At 35.0% G+C, this 21725-nt stretch overlaps 2 protein-coding genes across 3 annotated transcripts; one reads left to right on the top strand and one right to left on the bottom strand.

Annotated features, from left to right (window-relative positions):
* Nucleotides 1-10504: 10504 nt before the first annotated feature.
* Nucleotides 10505-12505, top strand: LOC110777785 (pentatricopeptide repeat-containing protein At5g40410, mitochondrial). The gene has a single exon (XM_021982369.2). The coding sequence runs from the start codon at nt 10656-10658 to the stop codon at nt 12408-12410; it is 1755 nt and encodes a 584-aa protein (XP_021838061.1). The 5' UTR covers nt 10505-10655; the 3' UTR covers nt 12411-12505.
* On the bottom strand, nt 12495-13875 carry LOC110777786 (uncharacterized). 2 transcript variants are annotated; one of them, XM_021982371.2, is made up of 2 exons: nt 13717-13875; nt 12495-13242 (listed from the first exon to the last, which is right to left on the bottom strand). In XM_021982371.2, the coding sequence occupies exon 2, from the start codon at nt 13172-13174 to the stop codon at nt 12764-12766; it is 411 nt and encodes a 136-aa protein (XP_021838063.1). In that variant the 5' UTR covers nt 13175-13242; nt 13717-13875; the 3' UTR covers nt 12495-12763. The 2 variants fall into 2 exon arrangements, with proteins under 2 accessions (XP_021838063.1, XP_021838062.1); XM_021982370.2 differs by having other exon boundaries at nt 12495-13239.
* Between the last annotated feature and the right edge of the window lie 7850 nt (nt 13876-21725).

Below are 21725 nucleotides of genomic sequence, written 5' to 3'. Positions count from 1 at the left end.
CAGAGGTGTTCCTCGGTTTCAGAGTTCAACTGATCAAATAAACAGATAATCATAGCCTATGATTCATCTGAGCACGGCCATGCATTTCACAGTTTCTAGCTCTCCGAGTGGCCTTGTACAACTTTTAAGCATCTCATCCCGATTTATGGGAGGACAATCCCAATCTTGCGATCTTGAGATTAGACTTCGTTTGATAGGTGATTACCTGAGCGTTGCCTTTATAGCCTCCTTTTACAGTGCGACGGTTGGTCAACGTCAAAGCAACCAGTTCTCAAACAAGTAATCTCAAATCACTCAGGTATTGAGGATTTAGTGTCTAATAATTTTAATGAAATTTACTTATGACAGATTTTCATCCCTTACAGTAAAGTTTCATAGGTCTTGTCCGATACTAGTCTTCCCAAAGTAAGTATCTATGCAAATGATTATGACATTGCCATGTCCACATAGTTCAAGAAACAGAACTACTAGTCATCTTGCATTCTAATCGTCTAACGTTTTCTATGCGTCCTAATTTTATAGAAAACTCCGACTAGGTACCATTTTCAACCTTTGACATTCAAGTTCACTTGATAGACATTTCTTAGTCACAGGACTGGTCCTGACAGTCTATCTTGAATATATCGTCAAATTTGAAGGGACTCATCATTTAATACTAAACCAAGATTAAATGGAATATGAAAATACATTTCATATATGATAAATGTTCAACCCCATTGTTTTACAACCATGGGCCTCAAACCCATCTTTAAAACAGTTCATGGAATTCAAAGCTATGCTTGATTTCCAGTGCTACAACGTGAGTGTTGCTTCTCACTTGTTGCATAGGTTTAGTTATCATGCTTTGCCAATCTTAATATCCTTTTCATCAAATGTTCTTCGAGATATGATGATAAGATCTTTTCGAGTTTGTTTATTATGTGATCTAGTCTTTCTTACTTCGATGGTGGTTTTACTCATTTTGCAATGAAGAACCATCAAGTTAGCAGACGTTTTTCTTGCTTCAAGAGTGGTTCTACGCATTTTTCAATGAAGAACCATCAAGCCAGTAGATAGGTGATCTACCCAAGTTCAGTGAAGAACTTTAAACAACCCTGTTTTATTGCTTCTTAGGCAATAATTACTTTTACTTCAACTGTATAGGTTGCTAGTGATGCTTTGTTTGGATTTACCTATCCAAGCAGTTCATAGATATGTGGAAGACTCTCCAACTGTATCTTAGAACATAGAAATTATTATTTTAATTTCCCACGCAACAACTCATGGTCTCCAATCCATGTTGCCATTTCAAAACTCGATGCTCTATAGCTCGTCCTTATCAATGGTTAACTCCAAAGGGATCTTGCTTGATCCTTTGCCAGTGTTTATGCGTGTAGCATCAAAGTTTAGCATATCTTTATTTCCTTGAATCAAGAACTATTCCTATGTACCTTTTCAAGTACCATAAGTATTCTTGATCTCAATCTAGTTGATCTTTACTTAGATCAATAGAGATTGGTATATGTTCGTCATGGCTAAAGTCATACGATACGTTTTTGGCGATCCTCATATTATATCATACATGATAAATTCTTTTGCAGAATAATTCCCAATTGAATTCTATTCATGTAACTTTAGCTCATCTAGTTTCAGTAGATACTAAATCCAGCTAAATTCTTTGACATATAAAATAGGTTTAAGAATCTTACTTAGATTCTTTGATGTTTAACTTAGTAAATGCTTATACATAGTTCAAACATCCTTTACTTAGATTTATTCATATGGGTCGAATATCTCCAATGGAGTCTTTCGTGTTTGATTTAGTAAATGCCATTACTTAATCAAAAACAATATCATAAGATCTTTGTAAATAGATCTTAATACCCAGTATGTACTAAGTTTCGCCATGGTCCATCATTGATGAATAATTTCAAATCTAAGTCATTAGCATTTGAATGTTATTTCACAATAGAGAGATATGTGTGTGATACACATAGGACCAATTAAGTTTTACGTACTCCCACTAAACTTCTTATATATCTATAAGAATCATGTATATTTTATGAAACTAAAATACTTATTAGCTTTACTAAAATACAATTCCAATTCACAATTGCTTGCTTAAATCTGTACTTAGATTTCCTAAGCTGGCATTCATTTCAAGCATTATTTGGATCCACAAATCCTATGACATGCCATGTACATAGTTTTCTTCCAACATTTGATTGAGGAATATGTTTTGTCATCCAATTGCCATATGTACCAATATGCAATCATTGCTTGATTTATAGACTTGAGCATTACGATTATGCATGAGGTTTCAACACAATCCATGTCATGAATTTGCTTGTAACCTTTAGCAACTAATCTAGCTTTGCGTGTGAACACAATTTCATGTTTGATGGTTTTTATCCTTAAAACAAACTTGCAACCAATAGGTGTGAAACTATTCTTGCAAATCAACAAAATTTTAATTTTGTCATCAAAACATTGAGTATGTTTTATGGCCTTTAACCATCTAAAACATTTGAGTCTATATATGGCCTCTAACCATTTTAGGGAATCTGGGTTTCGTCATAGCTTTCTTACAGGTCACAAACTCATTAATCTACATGATAATAGTTTGACTGTAAGTTGTAGGTTTCTTCACTATCTAATAGAAGAATTGCATAGTTTCAGTGACCTGAACTCCATGTTTCTTCACTATCCAATAGAAGAATATCATAGTTCCAGTGACTTGAACTCTATGCCTACTTTGGGTATAGAACATCAAACAAATAGAATATCAATAGCCACTTAAAAGTCCTTTGAATATTCTGTTCTCCTTGAAGCACTTGTAAAGTCTTCTAAGAGATGTCTATTCTTTAAAGCCACTTCTAAAGTCCTTAAAGAATAAGTTCGGATTTTCTGAAGCACTTCGAAAAGCCTCCGGAATGTCCGTTTATGTTTGTTGTTTGCCTCGAAGACTTTCGAGGTCTGTTTTCTCCCACTTGTCATTTTGGAAATGAATCTCCAAAAGGACATTATTTCGAGCAAACAAACATTATGTTCTCAAAAATTCGTGGTAGAAACAATACCCTTGTGTCTCATTTGAATAAATCACAATGAAACATATATCTATACTTGGGCCTTAGTTTGTCGAATGACAAACACTAAGCTCCCACTGAGTTTTGCGACTCTCTAGATATATTTTATGAAAAGTTATTCTAAAATTACTTTTCAATAGCTTTGACGAATTTGGTTTAGTTTGGTGGTAGTTGAGCATTTTGTTTTAGAAATTATAGGAAAAGTCTTTATGATTCATCATTGATCGAATCAAGTACTAATTGACTTCGATCATTCCAACGTAGATATGCCATATCTTATGGACCTAGATTGTGAAATTACAACACACAATCATTGATGATCATATTTGGTCTCAAGTAATCATCAACATGATCTAACCTAGATCTTTATGATTTCTTGCCAAGTGGATTTTATACTTCTGAATCTTTGAACTAGCCAAACAGATTCAACTTATATCACATTTGAGTAAATAAACCTACATTCACTCAAATCTATGTGAAATAATAAAGTCATAAAATCTTTCTTTAGCTTTGAACTCTATTGTCTAGGCGTTCTAACAATAGTTCATATCTTTTGTTACTTTCAACAAGTAAGACTAGTCGCCTTAAATTGATCTAGAAATCAATGAACTTTCAAAAGTCCATAAAAATAGAGCTTTTGAATGTTAACTTGTTGATATGGTCTAAGCAACAATGCCAAAGATTAGTGGAACTCAAATCAAGGGGTTGATTTGAACCTAGTAAAGTTCTTTAAAGAGTTGTTTGTTTTAATCAAGCATATTGACTCAACCTGTAATTGACCATTTCATTCAAATAAACAAACAAACATTGTTTTTGTTTTTCTTGAATGTGAGTCTTTCTGTGTTTGAAAACAGAAATTTAGGTATGTTGATTATGGAACAAAATAGCCATTAAGTTCCAGCATTTGAAAGGACTTAAAACAAACTAGATGACCCTACAACTAATGTAGCATTGCCATGCTTCATTTCCCAGTTGTAGGTCATTAGTGTATCCTAGCTTCAATTGTTTGAGTTATTACCGAAGTAAGAACCTCAAGCGGTATATGATACCAAGGAAGTTTGATTGCTAGGTCACTTCTCTTTAAACATAAACTTATAGGTAGAAACGGAATCGTAAATTCCTTTCATTTGTTCCTTTGTTTTCCTATTTCATGTACCCTTTCTTATAGTCTAAAGAATTGAATTCTTTAGTGTTGACTTTTATACTTTGTTAGACATGTCCAATGTCACCCCAACAAGGTTCTTACCATTTAATTTATGTTGAATATTTTGTTTCAACTAGATGATCTTACCAGAAGCTTCTAAAGTTCTCTAAGCATCGATCTATTCAAATGTCTAGGGACTAGACTCATTCGAGAATTAAATGGACAAAGATATTAGGTTGTTAACCATTGGTAAAGCTGAGCGTTTAAACTCAATGCTTTATGATCTCAAAACTACATTGTATTTTGAATTCACAAGCACCAATCGGTTTGCCATTCGATTTTGATACTCGAAAACAACCATAAATGTCGCTATAAGAAACGTACATTTTAAATTGCTCACTTTCTCTCATTTCCGTGAATCGTTCTTGGATTCACTACCAATCGAGGAAATTTACTGTTACCTTTCTAAAAGGATTTATTGCAGTGCAAGATATTTAATTATAAACAATAATTAAAACATACATTGAAGCATGCAAAGTCTAAACATTTATCATGAATAATAACTTGAAAATCAAAGCAATCATGCAATTTCAACAAGTTATTAGCATTTTATTCGAATTTATTGTTCCGGCAGGTGTGAATAAAATGATTCCAAGATCCTAAAATCATTGAAGAACTAAGCACAGTTTGTCGACTTAATCCTAAAACATCTTAGGTAAGCAAAAGCCTTTTGCTAATAGTCTAGAAACTATTCTTGGTTGATAGGTACGTCTAAGAACTTATTAGGTAAACCTATCGATTTTGCCACGACATAAAAGGACTCCTTACTTATATCGTTGAGTTTCACCAAAACTAACATGTACTCACAATTATTTGTGTACCTTGCCCCTTTAGGACCAATAAGTAACACCTCGCTGAGCGAAAACTATTACTAGATTGATGTAAAGGATATCCAAGCAAGTGTATATTTTGGCATGGCACCTTTTAACTCAATTTTTAAGTTTGGAACTTAAGGCTCTTACTATGTTGGTTAGATTTTAAGTGAACTAAAATCCTTAATCATGCAACATAATCAAGCCACAATCTTATGCATAATTAAGACATATTTAAAGCAATAAATAACTTAAAGCATGCATAAGATAAATGTGATCTAGTATGGCCCGACTTCATCTTGAAGCTTTGACTTCAAAGTCTGTCTTGAAAATCTCCGTGGGAGGCACCATTTTCTTCAAATAGGATAAGCTATAATTAAAACTAATTACAACTATTTGATGGTACGCAGACCATATTTGAATTTGAAAAACAACTTTGGTACTTTAGACCAATTACATTCAAATTAATGGTACGCAGACCATATTTTCTATCCTATTTGGGCCATACTAGTCACTTCATAACCTGCAAAACAGTACATATACAATATATACCATTCACCCATTCATTATCATGAATGGCCCACATAGCTGGTTAGTTAAACACATTATGCATCACGTAAACATTTGCAGCAATTAATCAAGGGCACCAATAATCTACCAATTATTCAGTCCTTATTAATTCTAATCAAGTTGTTTTAACCTTAAGGATTTGTAGACCTAATCAAGAGTTTATGACTAAAAGGGCTCCCACTTAAACCAATAAATTCATATGCTTTACTAATTTTAAACATAAAAATGTATTTCTAGTCTAACCGGAAACATACAAATTTAATTAAAATTTAAAGCTCATATAGATTTATAATTGAATCCAAAAAGTTTAATTTCATTTCAGTCGTATTTAAATTAATTCATGATTTTAATTTTAGTAAAATAATTAGAATAAATAAAATTTATTATAATTACAATATTCAAAATTAAAATCCTAGAAAATAATTTAAATTATTAATTTTAAAATTAATTAAAATTACGTAAACTGAAAATTTCAAATTAAACATTCAAAACGATCTAATCGCAACGCAAACACCCTACGCATCGCACGCCCATGGGCCACACGCACACAGCCATCGCTGGCCATGTGCGCGCAGCCCATGCGCTCATCGCATAGCTGCTGCATCTCCCATCGCAAGCCATCGCACAAGTGGTGCTCGCTGCGCGCGCGCCAGCGCTCGACGCACGCGAGCCATCGCTCGCTGTGCGCGCTCGCCAGCGCTTGCTGCGCGCGCTCCAGCGCTTGATGCACGCGAGCCATCGCTCGCTGTGCGCGAGCAATTGCGCGCTGCGCGCGATCAGCGCTGGGCGCAGCGCTCGTGGCACGCGAGCTTGCGCTCGCTGCGAGCGCTTGCGCGAGGCAGTGCGCGTTGTGGCGCAGCTCGCTTGCTGCCCACACGCGACTGCCATGCCTTGCCTTCGCCCATGCCCATTCATCCATAGCTCGTGGCACACGACACAAGGCAGGGCTGCTGCCTTGTGCTCGTGCACCATGCCCTTGCTCATTGCATTCGTGCCACACGGGCGACGAGCTCCCTTGCTCGTCGTCGCATGCCCGCACTATACAACACCCCTTAAGGGTAACACGAATCGTCCATTGCTTTGTGCGTGCAAGTTATATGAACGAATCGCATAAAAATTTAAAATTTTTATTTAAAATTAATGACAAATTAATAAATAATATTAATTTCATAATTTTAGGGCGAAAAATCGAAAATTTATTATTCAATTGATTTCCGATTATCATGGATTCAAGCCTAGGTCATAAAATTTAAAATTTATCATAAATTTACAATTTTTATGGTGGTTTTTAATCATAGGTTTCTAATTAAATTATAATTAATTATGAAAATCAAATTAATTCTAAATTATTCTAATTTTCAACAAATTAATCATAATTACAAATTAGATTGCATAATTAACAAGGCTAGGCATTCAAACTTGTTAAACATATACAGTAGGTCAATCAAAAATTCAAGATTTATCAACAAGAATCGCAAATATTTAATTTAACATCTTAAATTTACGAAATTTTGCATTCGAAAAACTAAAACCTTCGAAAAGTTATAGTTAGGCTTCGAATTTGAGAATTCTGGGTTCGGCAGAAAAATATTATTTTTGTCAAAATTTTAGAATGCCTTTTACATGCGGAATTGACACAAAAATCACTCGATTTGGATGAGTAACGAAGAAACTGCCGAAAAACTGCGTACGTATAATTAAATAAACGCAATTTGCAATTAATTAACAATTACGAAAATTAATCACCCCTTTTAATTCTTGCAAATTTGTAATATTTAACCATGTTCATGCAATTTAGATTATGAAAATAATAAGAGGCTCGTGATACCACTGTTAGGTTATGATACATATGACAATTCATAAATCATGCGGAAACAACCATTAAGCCAGGAATATATATTATTTACACATAATCATATAGCATAATTTAGATGCATACTCTTTGTTGCGTGCCTTCCCTAGCTGCGCCCGAACCGAACAAGAACAAGTCTTTTAGGACTCCAAGTGTCGTCCCTCCGTAGATAGTCCACAGCACGTCCGGATCCGCCTTAAGATTGACCAACTAGAATCGCCCTTAAGGTACTATTATTTTCGGCTAAATGGGCAAGAGTTATGGCTGATTTTTCTGCTTAAAAATCCTAGTTTTGAATACTTGAAAACTTATACTACCTCTGTTCCTTAATGTTCCTTACGCTTTGGAATATGTGTCCAAAGTATGAAAACTTTGACCGTGGATTCTCATTGTTATATACATCAAAATGTTATCTTGTAAGATCTTGTTAGATTAGTCTCGTTATGTATTTTCAAAATATCAAATTTTTATAATTTTTTCACACACGGAAATGGATATATAAGTCATTAAATATTACATTGGAGTCCGTGCAAATAGTAACCGTAAAGAACATTAAGGAACGGAGGTAGTATATAAATAATGACCCCTAGGCCCTTATTTATAGAGGTATGGAAAAGGAATTGTAATCCTACTAGGATGTGGATTTGTTAATTAGAACTTTATTAGGACTCTAAATAACAAAGCAATTCTAATAAGATTAGGATTTTAATCTTCGCACGAATCCCAATAGAATTAGGATTTCCGGCATACGCATCGCACAAGCCGTGCACCCGCGCAGGCCTTGCGGCCCACGACAAGCGCACAACCCATGTGCGGTGCTGCGTGCGCGCGCGCGCCCTTGGCTGGGCCTGGCCTTGCGCTGGGCCTGGTCGAGGCGTGCGTTGCGTGCGGCTCGCTGGGCGATGGCCTGGCTTCGTGCTGGGCCTTCGTCTAGCGGGCCTCGTCCGATGCTAATTCGTACGATACGCTTCCGATTAAATTCCCGATTCCGGAATTCATTTCCGATACGAACAACATTTAATATTTCCGATTCCGGAATTAATTTCCGTTTCGAACAAATATTTAATATTTCCGTTTCCGGAATTATTTTCCGATTCCGATAATATTTCCGTTTCTGACAATATTTCCGTTTCCGGCAATATTTCCGATTCCGGCAATATTTCCATTTCCGATAATATTTTCCGATACGTACCATGTTTCCGTTTCCGGCAACATCTACGACTTGGATAATATTTATATTCCCGACACGATCCATATTTCCGTTTCCGGCAATATCATCGTTTCCGGAGTATTCATTTCTTGGCTGTGACGATCTCAGCTCCCACTGAAACCAAGATCCGTCGATTCCGAATATCCATAGATGGAGTATTAATGCCATTAAATACTTGATCCGTTTACGTACTATTTGTGTGACCCTACGGGTTCAGTCAAGAGTAAGCTGTGGATTAATATCATTAATTCCACTTGAACTGAAGCGGCCTCTAGCTAGGCATTCAGCTCACTTGATCTCACTGAATTATTAACTTGTTAATTAATACTGAACCGCATTTATTAGACTTAACATTGAATGCATACTTGGACCAAGGGCATTATTTCCTTCAATTGGTTGAGGCAGGAGGAGAGGACAAGTGTCCTTTCCTCTCGCAGTTTTATGTCTTTTTAGGGCATAAGTGGGCTGTTTGGGCCTTTGCGACCATCGTGGGATACTTGCCACGTATACCCCTCATGTACAGACATAGTACATACATTTATACGTACGCAAATGCAAGTACGTATACTATGTAGATACGTAGAGGGATACTCATACTTATGCGTACACGGACATTTATACTTCCATGGTTTACTTACGGGGCGTAATACGTGTCAAGTGTCCATTTATACGTTGGCATGGTAATTTTGCCCACAACACCTACGATTCAATAAAGTGTTACTGTAAATCAAAAGATGATATAAAAAAGTGATACGAATGGTTAAAAAGTGTTACCTAAGATATTACGAGTAACACTTTTAAAGTGCTACAATAGGAATGGAAAAGTGTTACATAATTTTTTTTTTTGGTAACACTAGTAAAAGTGTTATCATATGTTATTAAAAGTGTTACCTAATAGAATAGGTAGCACGAGCAGATGTATCACCCATAAAGTGTTACCTATTATCTATGGAAACACTTTACCCCCTTTATGTAACAGTTTTTCGGTGTTACCTAAAGTTAATTATGTACTAGTGGGATAATACAATTGTTGCCCTTGAACTTGCTAAGAGGCCGGAAAACAAGGGGAAAACTCTCAAATCCTTTGAATGTAGATTAAAATTGTCTACCCTGTATATCTTTGATGCGTTGTTTATTTATTTTAGTTTTTTTTTGAAAGAAATGAAAAATATAAAACGACTGTCTGATGTAAAAATTCTATACTGTAAAACAAAAGAGAAATATTAAATATGGTAATTGTTGTGTACTCCTTCTCAATGTTCAATTCTAGAAAGAGAATAGAGAAAGGTCAAGTCAAAAGTGGGCGAAAAAGCACCTCTTTATAGGGTGTTGAACAAGAGACAGTCTTAGGCGTTTTATAAATTTTCAAATGTTATTCGGGTTGAAATGTAATAATACAAATCTACTTTCTTATATCGCACGCACGCTTCATGTGCATATAAGACTAGTTTATTATAAAGCAGCAAATACACCACAGATTAAATACTCCCTCCGTCCCGGAATACACGCACTGGTTTGACTTTTTGCACTATTCACATAATTCACTTTGACCCTATTTTATTTCTAGTATATGAAAACAAAATTTAAAATATAATATATTGTTGGCTTCATCTTTACATAAGTTTTTATAATTTGTAGTTAAAGATATTGATGGTCAAAGTAGTGCATTGGCAAGCGTGTCAACTCGAACCGGTGCGAGTATTCTGAAACAGATGGAGTAACTAAGTTAGATATGCAAAATATTAACCTATACCCGTGCATTGCATAAACTTAATTCTAGTTAATGGATATTTTTGTGTGCCGCTTTTTTTTTTTTTTCTTTTGATATTGTTGAACGATTTGAATTCATACTTCTACTTCTTGGGTTGTCCAACTAGGAAGGGAAAGTTTTTGTCACACACTCACACATGACACATCCTACCTCCTAAAATAAAATGTTGCTATGTTTCTAACTAATTTAACTACCCACAACAGAATTTCCACTCTTTTACACGCTGTCAGCTCATGCCGCTCCCTTTGGCATTGTCAGGCAATCCATGCAATTGTAATCAAATCCCGCTTTATCAACGATGGATTTATCGGTGATCGATTGGTTTCGTTGTACTCAAATTTGGGTTCCAGCGATTATGCACATAAGCTGTTTGATGAAATTCCTGAGAAAGATTTAGTGTCCTGGAATTCCTTCATTTCTGGGTTTTCTAAACGAGGGATTCTTGATTTTTGCTTGGATGCGTTTGGTCGTATGCGGAACATGGCGGACCTCAAGCCTAATGAGGTTACTCTTATATCAGTAGTTTCAGCTTGTACGGTTGATGGAGCTTTGTATGAAGGGAGATGCATTCATGGGTTTGGTGTAAAAATGGGATTTATGGGGGAAGTTAAGGTCGTTAATGCTTTGATTAACATGTATGGCAAGTTGGGTATGTTAGATGCTGCCTATGTATTGTTTAATGGCATGAGAACGCGTAGTTTGGTTTCGTGGAACTCTATTCTTGCTGTACATGCTCAACATGGGGCGTCCAATGAAGTTATGGGGTTGTTTATTTCAATGAGAAGAGTTGGAGTTAAGCCTGATCAAGCTACTATGGTTGCTTTACTTCAAGGATGCACTGAATTAGGGATTGCCAAACAGGCAAGAGTTGTTCATGCTTGCATTTTCAAGTGTGGGTTTGAGGGTGATATGCTTGTTTGGACATCTCTAATGAGCTTGTATGCGAAATCGGGAGAGTTGAATGCAGCAGAAATTGTTTTTGGAGAGTTAAAAGATCCAGATGCAGTAGCTTGGACGTCTATAGTTGCGAGCTATGCTATGCACGGGTGTGGGAGTGAAGCAATCATGCTTTTTGAGGACATGATCGATAGTGGGAATCGACCTGATCATGTTACCTTGACTCATTTGTTAAATGCTTGCAGCCATGGTGGTCTTGTTTCAGAGGGAAGGAAATACTTTGAAGATATGTCCAGGGTTTATGGAGTTCATCCTAGGATAGATCATTATTCATGCATGGTTGATTTATTAGGTCGTGCTGGGTTAATGGAAGATGCAATTAGGCTGATTAGGAGCATGCCAATGGAGCCAAATGCTGGCGTTTGGGGTGCTCTTCTCGGTGCTTGTAGGATTCACAACAATGTAGAGTTAGGAAAGGAAGCAGCGGAGAATTTGTTTATGTTAAATTCATCCGATCACAGAAACTATATCATGTTGTCAAATATATATTCTGCATCCGGTCAATGGAAAGATGCTTCCAAAATCAGGTCTTTGATGAAAGGAAGGCATTTAGTTGGGAACCCAGGATACAGTCTGATTGAACATGGAAACAGAGTATATCAGTTTACAGTGGGAGATCAGTCTCATCCAGATTCGGACAAGATCTATGCCAAACTGGAAGAAATTGTTAAGAAGATTGATGAAGCAGGGTTAGCTCGCCAAACAGAATTTATCTTACATGATGTTGCAGAGGAAATCAAGTTAGATATGATCAATAAACACAGCGAGAAGTTAGCTCTTGCTTTTGGTTTGCTGGTAACAACTACTAGCATGCCAATTACTATAATAAAGAACCTCAGAATCTGTGGTGACTGTCACTCCGTCATGAAGGTTGTGTCGTTGATCGAGAAGCGTATAATCATTGTCCGGGATTCTAAACGGTTTCATCATTTTGCCAATGGAATTTGTTCTTGCAAGGATTATTGGTAATAATATTATTTGAACTATTGTTTGTCAGTCAGTGTATGAAGATTATTCATTTGTCTGATCATGATGAATGCAAGAATTATAATGTTAAGCTGCAATGTTCACAGTTTGAATTTTTATTGACATCATCAAAGGGAACCAAAACAATACGAGTAGTTAAAAACTATCAGGATTCAGGAGTAACTAACCCAGCCCTACAAGCAATAGCAGCATTATGAGCTTGTTGAATTTTAGACCTTGCGACCTTGTGAACACAACACCAATTCAACTGCAAAGCTTGACATTTGATTTCCTGGATTGTCGATAATAGTACAATGTCCAGTGGTGGTGTACTTCCCTGCAAAAGCTGCACCAGATTACGTGTAGATGCTTACGTTATGTAAACGTTGTGATGCTGCCCATTTAACACCATGTAAACAAGCCAAAGCATCCATTTCTAAGGCAGAGACTCCAAAAGTCTGCAAGCAGCTACCATGTATTTTCTGCAAACATTCATCCTTCATAATCCAGGCTGCCCCACCTGTCAAAGATCTTTTTTGCCACGAGCCGGCAATTTGCAACACAACATCAGCTTCTCCACATGCATTTCGCCCAATATTTGCTACTCGGACATCCGTGGGCTGAACATCAGAATCTTTGTACTGAATTACTGCTTTTGACGCTTCTGCAAGGATACTGGCTGAATCATATGGCATATTCCTGAAAACCGCATCTCTTGCTCCAATATTACCCTTTGACAATGCTTGAAAGAATCTTAATGACGCCATGTTCCACTAAAATCTAGTGTTGACACTCAATGTTCTAATGCAACGCTTTAGCTCTTAATGTGTTCCTGCTACATATATATATATGAACTGCTCAGAAACCCATTTGGGAATAACAAAATGGAGTAAGTTGCATTTCCAGGAAAATTAAAACTGATTTCTGAACATCTGATTAACACAGTTGAGAAATATTCAACTCTTAATTCCAACAAAATGGTGATTAAGAGTAACATATTTGATATTCCCCCATTCTTGTTAACTAGAAATTCCTACATACCTCAGACAAAACCTAATTGGCTAATTATGATTTTCAAATACAATTATGAAGTGGGTATAGACTAATTAGATATAAAACAACACCAAAATAAAGCCAACCAAAAACCCAACAGTATATACTGTATCTAACAACATTTCATGAACATAAGATCAGGCAAAACATTTTTGGATCAATAACAATACAAATGAAATCAGCAGAAAATTCCAGAAAACAAATCGATAGAAAGAATAGAAAAGTGAATAAAATAGAGGAGGAAAAGAAGCTATACACTGTCGTCGTTCTTCAATAACGAGAATAGCGGTGGCAGAGAAGGAGAGGTGTTTGGAAGAGACGGCGCCGACTACAGGAGGTGGTTTTGTTGGAGGAAGAGTACATGGGGGTTGGAGTACGAGAAAAGAGAAAATTCCTTCGGCCCTGCTTGGTTAGGAGCTGCTAGCTGTATTAGTTGATTTGACTAGCTGGTAGCATTAGCTGTTTGTGTAAAAGTGTTTGGTAAATTAGCTGATAGCCGTTAGCTGTTTAATATGTAAAATGACACATTGATAAATTTTGTTTCTTATTAATATTAGACAATTATTTTATTGTGTTAATTTTTTCTCTTTATATTTTTCTAATAAACATTGACTAAATAAAATAATACTCCCTCCATCCCAAATTAGTTGTTACACTTAACTTTGCACAAAGTTTTAGGTGATAAGTGGTTGTTTGGTTATCAATTGTTATTTTATTGAAAAAGTAGATGTAATAGGAGTTAGTGGAGTATTTTTTTAATTGAATGAGAGAGGGTGTGGGGACAAAAAAAATTTAGTGGGAAGAGAGACAATATAATAATGGTGGGGTCATTCCTAATTTAGAAGTGTAACAACTAATCTGGGACGGACAAAAAAGGAAAGTGTAACAACTAATCTGAGACGGAGGGAGTATATTTTTCTAAAAAAATATTTTTTTAATTTTTTTTAATAATATATATTTTTCAAATAGATAAATATTACTAATGAAATTTTAAGCATGATTGCAATATACTTCAATTGCATCAAAGTACTAATATAAAATTTATTACAACAAAAAACGAATCTAGTAAATATGGTGAAATGAAAAAAAGAGTGTGAGTAATGTTTTGAGGAGAAAAATATGAAGGGTACCATGGTTGATAGTGGTTGTAATAATAGGCAATAGTAGGACAAAAGAGTCAGTTTTATCCACTTTCCCAAACCTATAATTGCAAAAGGCTCCTATGTTGAGCTTTTTCAAAATTAGCTTTCTCACCCCAAAACTCTCTTCCAATCCTCTCCTAACCAAACACTCCAAATTAGCTTTTTCTAAAGGTCAAACCTCTAATTCACCCCAAAAAGCTCTTTTTCCCTCAAACCTCTCCTAACCAAACACCCCCTTTGTTTTTTTTCCAAAGATTTATTTCTTTTTTTTAAAATAAAATAAGAGAGAAACTCAAAAAAATTTAAATAAAATAAAATTAACTGTACATCCATACACAATCTAATAAAACAGACACCAAAATTAACACCTGTTACTTTCTGTTGAAATTTTTTCTCCCAAAATCAATTTTCCTAAAAAATTTGTATTTTATTATTTCCTATGTATTTTTTATTAGCGGTTTACGTTTGGAAAAAATATTTCTTTATATATTATAGAAATGATATGTGCCACATAGAAATATAATTTGCTAAAATTGATTATGCCCTATATTTTAGTTATATCGTTATATTAATAATGGAAAATATTGTTACTCAATATCTTGACCAAATTAGCATGTTAGTCTATCGAATAATTTGAGTCAAATAATTAAGGTATAAAAGATACTCCCTCAGTCTCATATTAGTTGTTACACTTATATTTGCACAAAGTTTTAGGTGATAAGTGGTTGTTTGGTTATCACTTGCTATTTTATTGAAAAAGTAGATGTAATAGGAGTTAGTGGGGATTTTTTTTAAATTAAATGAAAGAGGTTGTTGGGACAAAAAAAAAATAGTGGGAATAGAGAGACAATATAATAATTGTGGGGTCATTCCTAATTTAGAAGTGTAACAACTAATCTGGAACGGACGAAAAAGGAAAGTGTAACAACTAATATGGGACGGAGGGAGTACTACTTCCTTTCCTGGAATTTTTTTACGCCTAGGAATATTGTTCAAAGTATAAAAACTTTGACCATAAATTAATATACATCAAAACGTTATCATGTAAGATCTTGTTAGATTGGTCTCAGTATGTATTTTTCGAATGTCAACTTTTTATAATTTTTTCACATACGAAATTGGATAAATTAGTGGTTAAATATTGCATTGAAATCCGTGCAAATAGTAGCCGTAAAGAACATTAAGGAACAAAGTAGTATATATAATACGTAATATATAGTAGAACGGAAACTGCAGACTAAAGAGAAATTTTTCTGTTAAATATATTACAAATTATTAAAAAAATTGGTCAAATAGTTATAGAATATCCTTACATGCACGGTATTAGGAGTCAAACACAACTTAATTAAACCGACAATGACTCGTATTGGAGGTTGGAGTCGGAACTCGATTTGGGAACATGCCAAAACACCGGATAAACTAGGAACGAGTGAGTGTGCGGCAACAACAACAATTGTACTTAGGGCATGCTTGGATTGAGAGTAATGTATTAAAGGGGTAATAAAAGTCAACTAAGGTAATTGAAGGTGATGATGAGGGGATGAAGTGGTGGCAAAGGGAACACGCTAGTGTTGGCAAGAAGAAAATAAAAGGGAAGGGGGAACAAATACCCTCATCATGGGGGGAATAGTTACCCACCATCCCACTAGGGTGATTATTACCCTCATTTGGGGGCTAATTACTTCCCCCCCTTCCTCCCTTCTCCTCACAACACCACCACTACCACAACTTCTCATCACAATACCACCACACCACCCTCCTTGCAACCACCTCAATTCACCTTCATTGTCCTTTTATTATGGTGGTTTGACTTTTATTACCCCCATAATCCATTACACCCAATCCAAGCGTGCCCTTAGAGTTGACTTCATTGTTAAGAATCCTAAACTACGTGGAGCATATTATAGGGAAATAAGGCAACTCAAAGTAAATTTTTTTCTTTGGCGATTTAAGTACATTAGCTTCCTATATTATTTGTTTCCTAGTTTAATTAGAATTGTAATTAGGAAATTAGATTGTTTTGGTATGTAACAATCTCTAGAATTATTTAACTTGGGGAGTAAGTATAATTCCATTAGACGAGGGTTTCTAGTTTAGCCTATAAAAGGGGATTTAAGCCTAGCTAGAAAATAAGAGGGAAAACACATTGGTGAGAGAATTATCAATTGAGGGGTTATTGTATAATTTTGTAGGAACTTAATAATACGATAATATTTTAGGAGAAACATTTGTGTATTTTATTATTGTTTTTGCTATTTGTTCTGTTGTAATAATTGGGTTTTCAAGGCAAATACTAGAATAAGAATAAGAACGAGTTTAGGAAATCGTTGCGCCGTAGTAACCAATCCACTGCCTTGAAAACGAGATTCGGTGCAACCGGGGTGCACAATTGTATCCACCGATTCGTTCCCTAAGGTTTACACAACTCTCAACACACAAAGGCACTTTTGGGTGATGAGATGGAGCCACATAAACTTATGCCCAAAAGAATAAGAAGGAAAAGTTTGAAGAGATACGAATAATCATGACTTAATCATGAACCAAAATTCTTCCATCCAAAACAAAGAGGAAAGGAGGAGAGGAAGAGATCAATCTATGTGTGTACCAACAACTCAGAAAATGAAGAGTACTTATAGGATTTGTGGAGGAGACAAAACAATCCAAAGAAATCAAAGGTTTCAAAAGAATTAAATGATATTAATCAACCATAAACCCATGATAATGAAGAGTTGATAACCCCCATAATCAAGAGAAATAATGGACCAACTTAATCACCATAATCAGAATGATAATTGTCCATAAATCATACTTAAAAGTTTATCATAAAGGAGGAAACCAAAGAGAAGATAAAAAACGGACAACACCAAGAACCGATCTCGAAACCTGCCGGTTTTCCAAAACCGGCCGGTTTTCGGTTCACTTCAAGAAATGCCTTTTAAGTCCGTTTTTCAACTTACGCTCGAAACCTGCCGGTTTTGGAAAACCTGGCAGGCAGGTTTTGAGAAACCTGCCGGTTTTCCAAAACCTGGCAGGCAGGTTTTGAGCGCTTTTCCATCTTTAAATTCCAACAATCCCCCACTAAAGATGAGAAAAGATACCACATGAAAGAGGAAGATATTGGGCATAAGAGGAGCTTAATACATAACACTTGGTGTTACATAAAGTAAATTGAAACCAAATGCTTAGTGAAGTGAATTATGACTTACAAACCCAAGGGTGGACGAACCTTGAAACCCTTAAGTCCTTGATCAAAGAGTGGACTAACCTTGAAACTCTAAGATTTAAGTCACGCCCCCACAACACATACCTCATTCCAAAGATTATGTGGACTCCGCAAAGTGTACGCGTTTTAAGCCATGCGTTTACCTTAGTTCTCATGGAAGCTATAGGAAACTACCCAAGTTTCCATAGAAGATGACGAGTCTTCACAACCACGTAGGTGAATCCTCAAGTGCTTCTCAAAATAGCACTTAGTCAATAGGGTTAAAATATGTTCACTTTTAGTGAACCATCAAGAGCTACCTCGTAGCATATTAACCCCCACAAGACCATAGATTCATTAAGAACATAATATAATGTTCAACCTCTCAAATAATTTGGTTGGTGAATCCACAAGTTGAATGCGTCCATTTCAATATGTTAGATTCATTAAGAGTTTATACAACTCAACCCTCATACAAGCGGTGGTTCTCTTTAAAGTGCATCTCAACTAGAACCCTACCATTAAGAGTTCAAAGACTCAACCTCATTCAAGCATTACAACACATGCCATAGGGATAAGCAAGTAATGCTTATTACTTTACTCAAATGGGCATGAAGCCTATCCCCCTCGACATTTCAATCATCAAGGATCATTACATGTCCCAATTAGATCTTCTTACCATAGTGCGTACCTTGCATTTCAATTTCTGTTAGAAATATAACCACAAGCAAGGATAATATATGCTCACTCAAAAGCACACATGGGTTAGAAATCATAAAACACTTTGTTTTTGGTTCAACCAAAACAAATTAAATTTGATGGGACAATTTTGTACAACTCTCTTTTACAAAAAAATTCTTTCATAAAGTATGATCCTCAAAACAACATAGCCACTTTAGTGAAAGTACTTCATCAATATCAAACTTCTGTAATTTGCATCGAAAATTTCAAAGTAACATACTTTGAAAACATTGCAAATAAATACCATTCAACCTTATCCATGGTACCCTTAAAAATGAAGTAAACAAACGTTCACCATAAAATTTGTGAAAAAACAATAACTCAAATATTTCACAAAAAATTCACAAATAATTGCTATGTCAAAATACCAACTATACATATCATTATCATAGTGGAAATTATATCAGCGTACACAACCTAAATCACATGTTAGGTCCTTATAAAGGTTGATGCTAAATAGTACATTCCACACACCCACAAATGATATGATCTTATATTTTCACAAATCTTCTCAAAAATTAAGAAGATGACTTACTATGAAAATCAAACGTTTATTTTCATATATTACTCAAAACCATTTACTTAAATAACACTTTCAACTTTCAAGGGAGAAGACATGGAATTCAATGAAGGTTTGAAACTCAATATTCAACATGGGATGTAAAAATAACTTGAGCACATCACCCACATTTCGAGTAAAACAACCAAACATAATTATCACCTTGGAAAACTAAGAACTGAAATACTCCACCCAAGTCATTAATCTAAACAACTATGAGAATTTAAATTCTACACAATCAATATGCATCAAGATATTGATAAGGTACATGTACCATTACAAAGGTGATAACCTCAACACACATAATGAATTCCATAAACACGTGATTCTTATCCTCAAGTATGAGAACTCATTACTCATGGTTTTACCACTTAGAACAATCACTTTACATACCTAAGATAAAAGAGCATGCAATATAGGAATGAAAGTCAAACTGCTCAAAAATCTAAGTGATATAAAACTTGTTCCCAAAATGATAAGAATAAGAAAATCTCAATCCCTTACTTTGATAAGGTTCTCCCAAAAATCAAGTATAGCCTTGAAACTCCTAATAACCATCCGGTGAACAGTCATCAACCCTTTCAAGAAAACATCTAGATGTTCACATTCTTTAGGTAGGTTGCGAAACTAAAAAGTAAGCTTAACTTACTCCCAAAAGCTTCCCCTCAAAGGTTAACGACAAAAAGTCTCCATTGACAAATCATGGAATTAAGGTCTTACTCATAGGAATTGAAAATACATCACAAATTCAAGGTATACATACAAACGTCTCTTAGCATAATGCGCAATGCTCATGCTATGAAAATTCTAACTTCAAGTCTCTTCTAATTTCAACTTGTTCACTACTAACAAAAGAATTAGAAGAAAATAGAACAATCAAGCAAGAGTCACTTTAATCCCAACGTGCATATCCAAACAATTAATTTCATCATGCACAAACATGCTAAAAGAAGAATTACCATTAAAATTGAGACTACTCAAATAAAATACATACCAAGACTCATCAATAAGATGGACACCCAAAAAGTCATGGATTTAAACGCATAATAAAATGAGTACCCACAAGAATACAAGGACCAAGAAAACTAGTCCAACATTGAAATATTAGGCACTTCCCATATAGTGGGCTTAAAGTCTCATTGCATGATGTCTAAATATTAAAACTTCGGAAATGAGGACTTGGACTTACAATCACTTTCCAAAAAACACCGGGGTCTAAAGGTTTCCCAAGAGAAACTCTCAAGATACATGAGCATACAAAATACAACCCCCACATGGAAATAATAAGCCCAAAAGTTAAGATCATAAAATGATCACTCAACAAGGTTAAACTATGAAAAATACCATAATAAAATTATGTACTCAACAATTCCCATAAAACCATTTAAAAAATCAATCAACCCTTAAAACTCAAGTCTCAAAACTTTTGGCTAACTTTAATGAAATTCCAACACCCACACAATGTGGGAATAAAAAGTCTAATTAGTCTCAACCATAGAAAATTCATTAAACAACATGACAAGATTAATGGTCTAATTCCCAAAAGTGTAGTGACTCGAATAATCCGGTATACATCCTAGGAAAATATTACACGTAAGTATTCACTTAACATATTCCAAGGAAAAGGGTTCAACATTGTTTGCTTACACAAACTCAAACACTTATGTTCTAGGGGGTCATCACAAGCTTATGATAACTTGCTCCAATGGGTACACAAAAAACCCCAAGGAATTAAAATATACATATTTCCAACAATGCATAAGAAACCATTAACTATAATGTTACATACCCAATATTCATGGTAATTAACAAGATCTTGGAATCATAAATATACACCAATATTACCATGACAAGTTAACACTTGAAATGACAACGTACAAAGGCTAATAATCTAATCACCATTAGAATAAAACTACTTACTAAATACCCTTAGTAAAGCAAGTACACAAAGTCACAAGCCCAAAAATTCTCTACCAAGGAAAATATGACAATGCACAAACAATTCACATTAGTCTTTAAAAGACTAAAAACATAACACTAATAAAACTAAGGTCTCCTCATGAAATTAAACATGCATGAAACCAAAGTAAACTATGGAGTGCAATCACATGTTCATACTTCACAAATAATTCAAAATCTCTACTTTCTAGTAATCATTCCACCAAACATCATTTGACAATATAAAAATCAATTTTAAATATTGTCAACTTCACAAAATGTAATTTGTTGAAATGACTATTAGAATTTAACATGTTAGAATAATAACTTATTAAAAGTAGTTTAGAATGAACCTCCCCTTGATATTAAATCAAGTATGTGTATTGTATGACATTCAAAAATCTTCAATCAATCATCCATCATGATATCATGACCACCATTCATCAATCATCTTCTTCCAAGACGTTACTTTTGACTTTCCGTATCCAGAAAAATCAGGTTCGTTGTTGAAGTTGTAACTGACGATCAAGATCATCCAATGACAATCCGACCGTTGAAAATCAAGCCCAAGATGTCCCGAATATTGTGTCAAAAATTTCAGGATAATCGGACCACGGATGACCCTCCATCCGGATCAATCTTTGAGACTGCTCCCAGAAACACGTGAATGAAAAACATCTTTG

This window comes from Spinacia oleracea, chromosome 5 (genome assembly GCF_020520425.1).
Source record: "Spinacia oleracea cultivar Varoflay chromosome 5, BTI_SOV_V1, whole genome shotgun sequence".
Taxonomy (NCBI): domain Eukaryota; kingdom Viridiplantae; phylum Streptophyta; class Magnoliopsida; order Caryophyllales; family Amaranthaceae; genus Spinacia; species Spinacia oleracea.
Note: the sequence above shows the minus strand (reverse complement) of the source record. Positions and strands in the feature narration are given on the sequence as shown.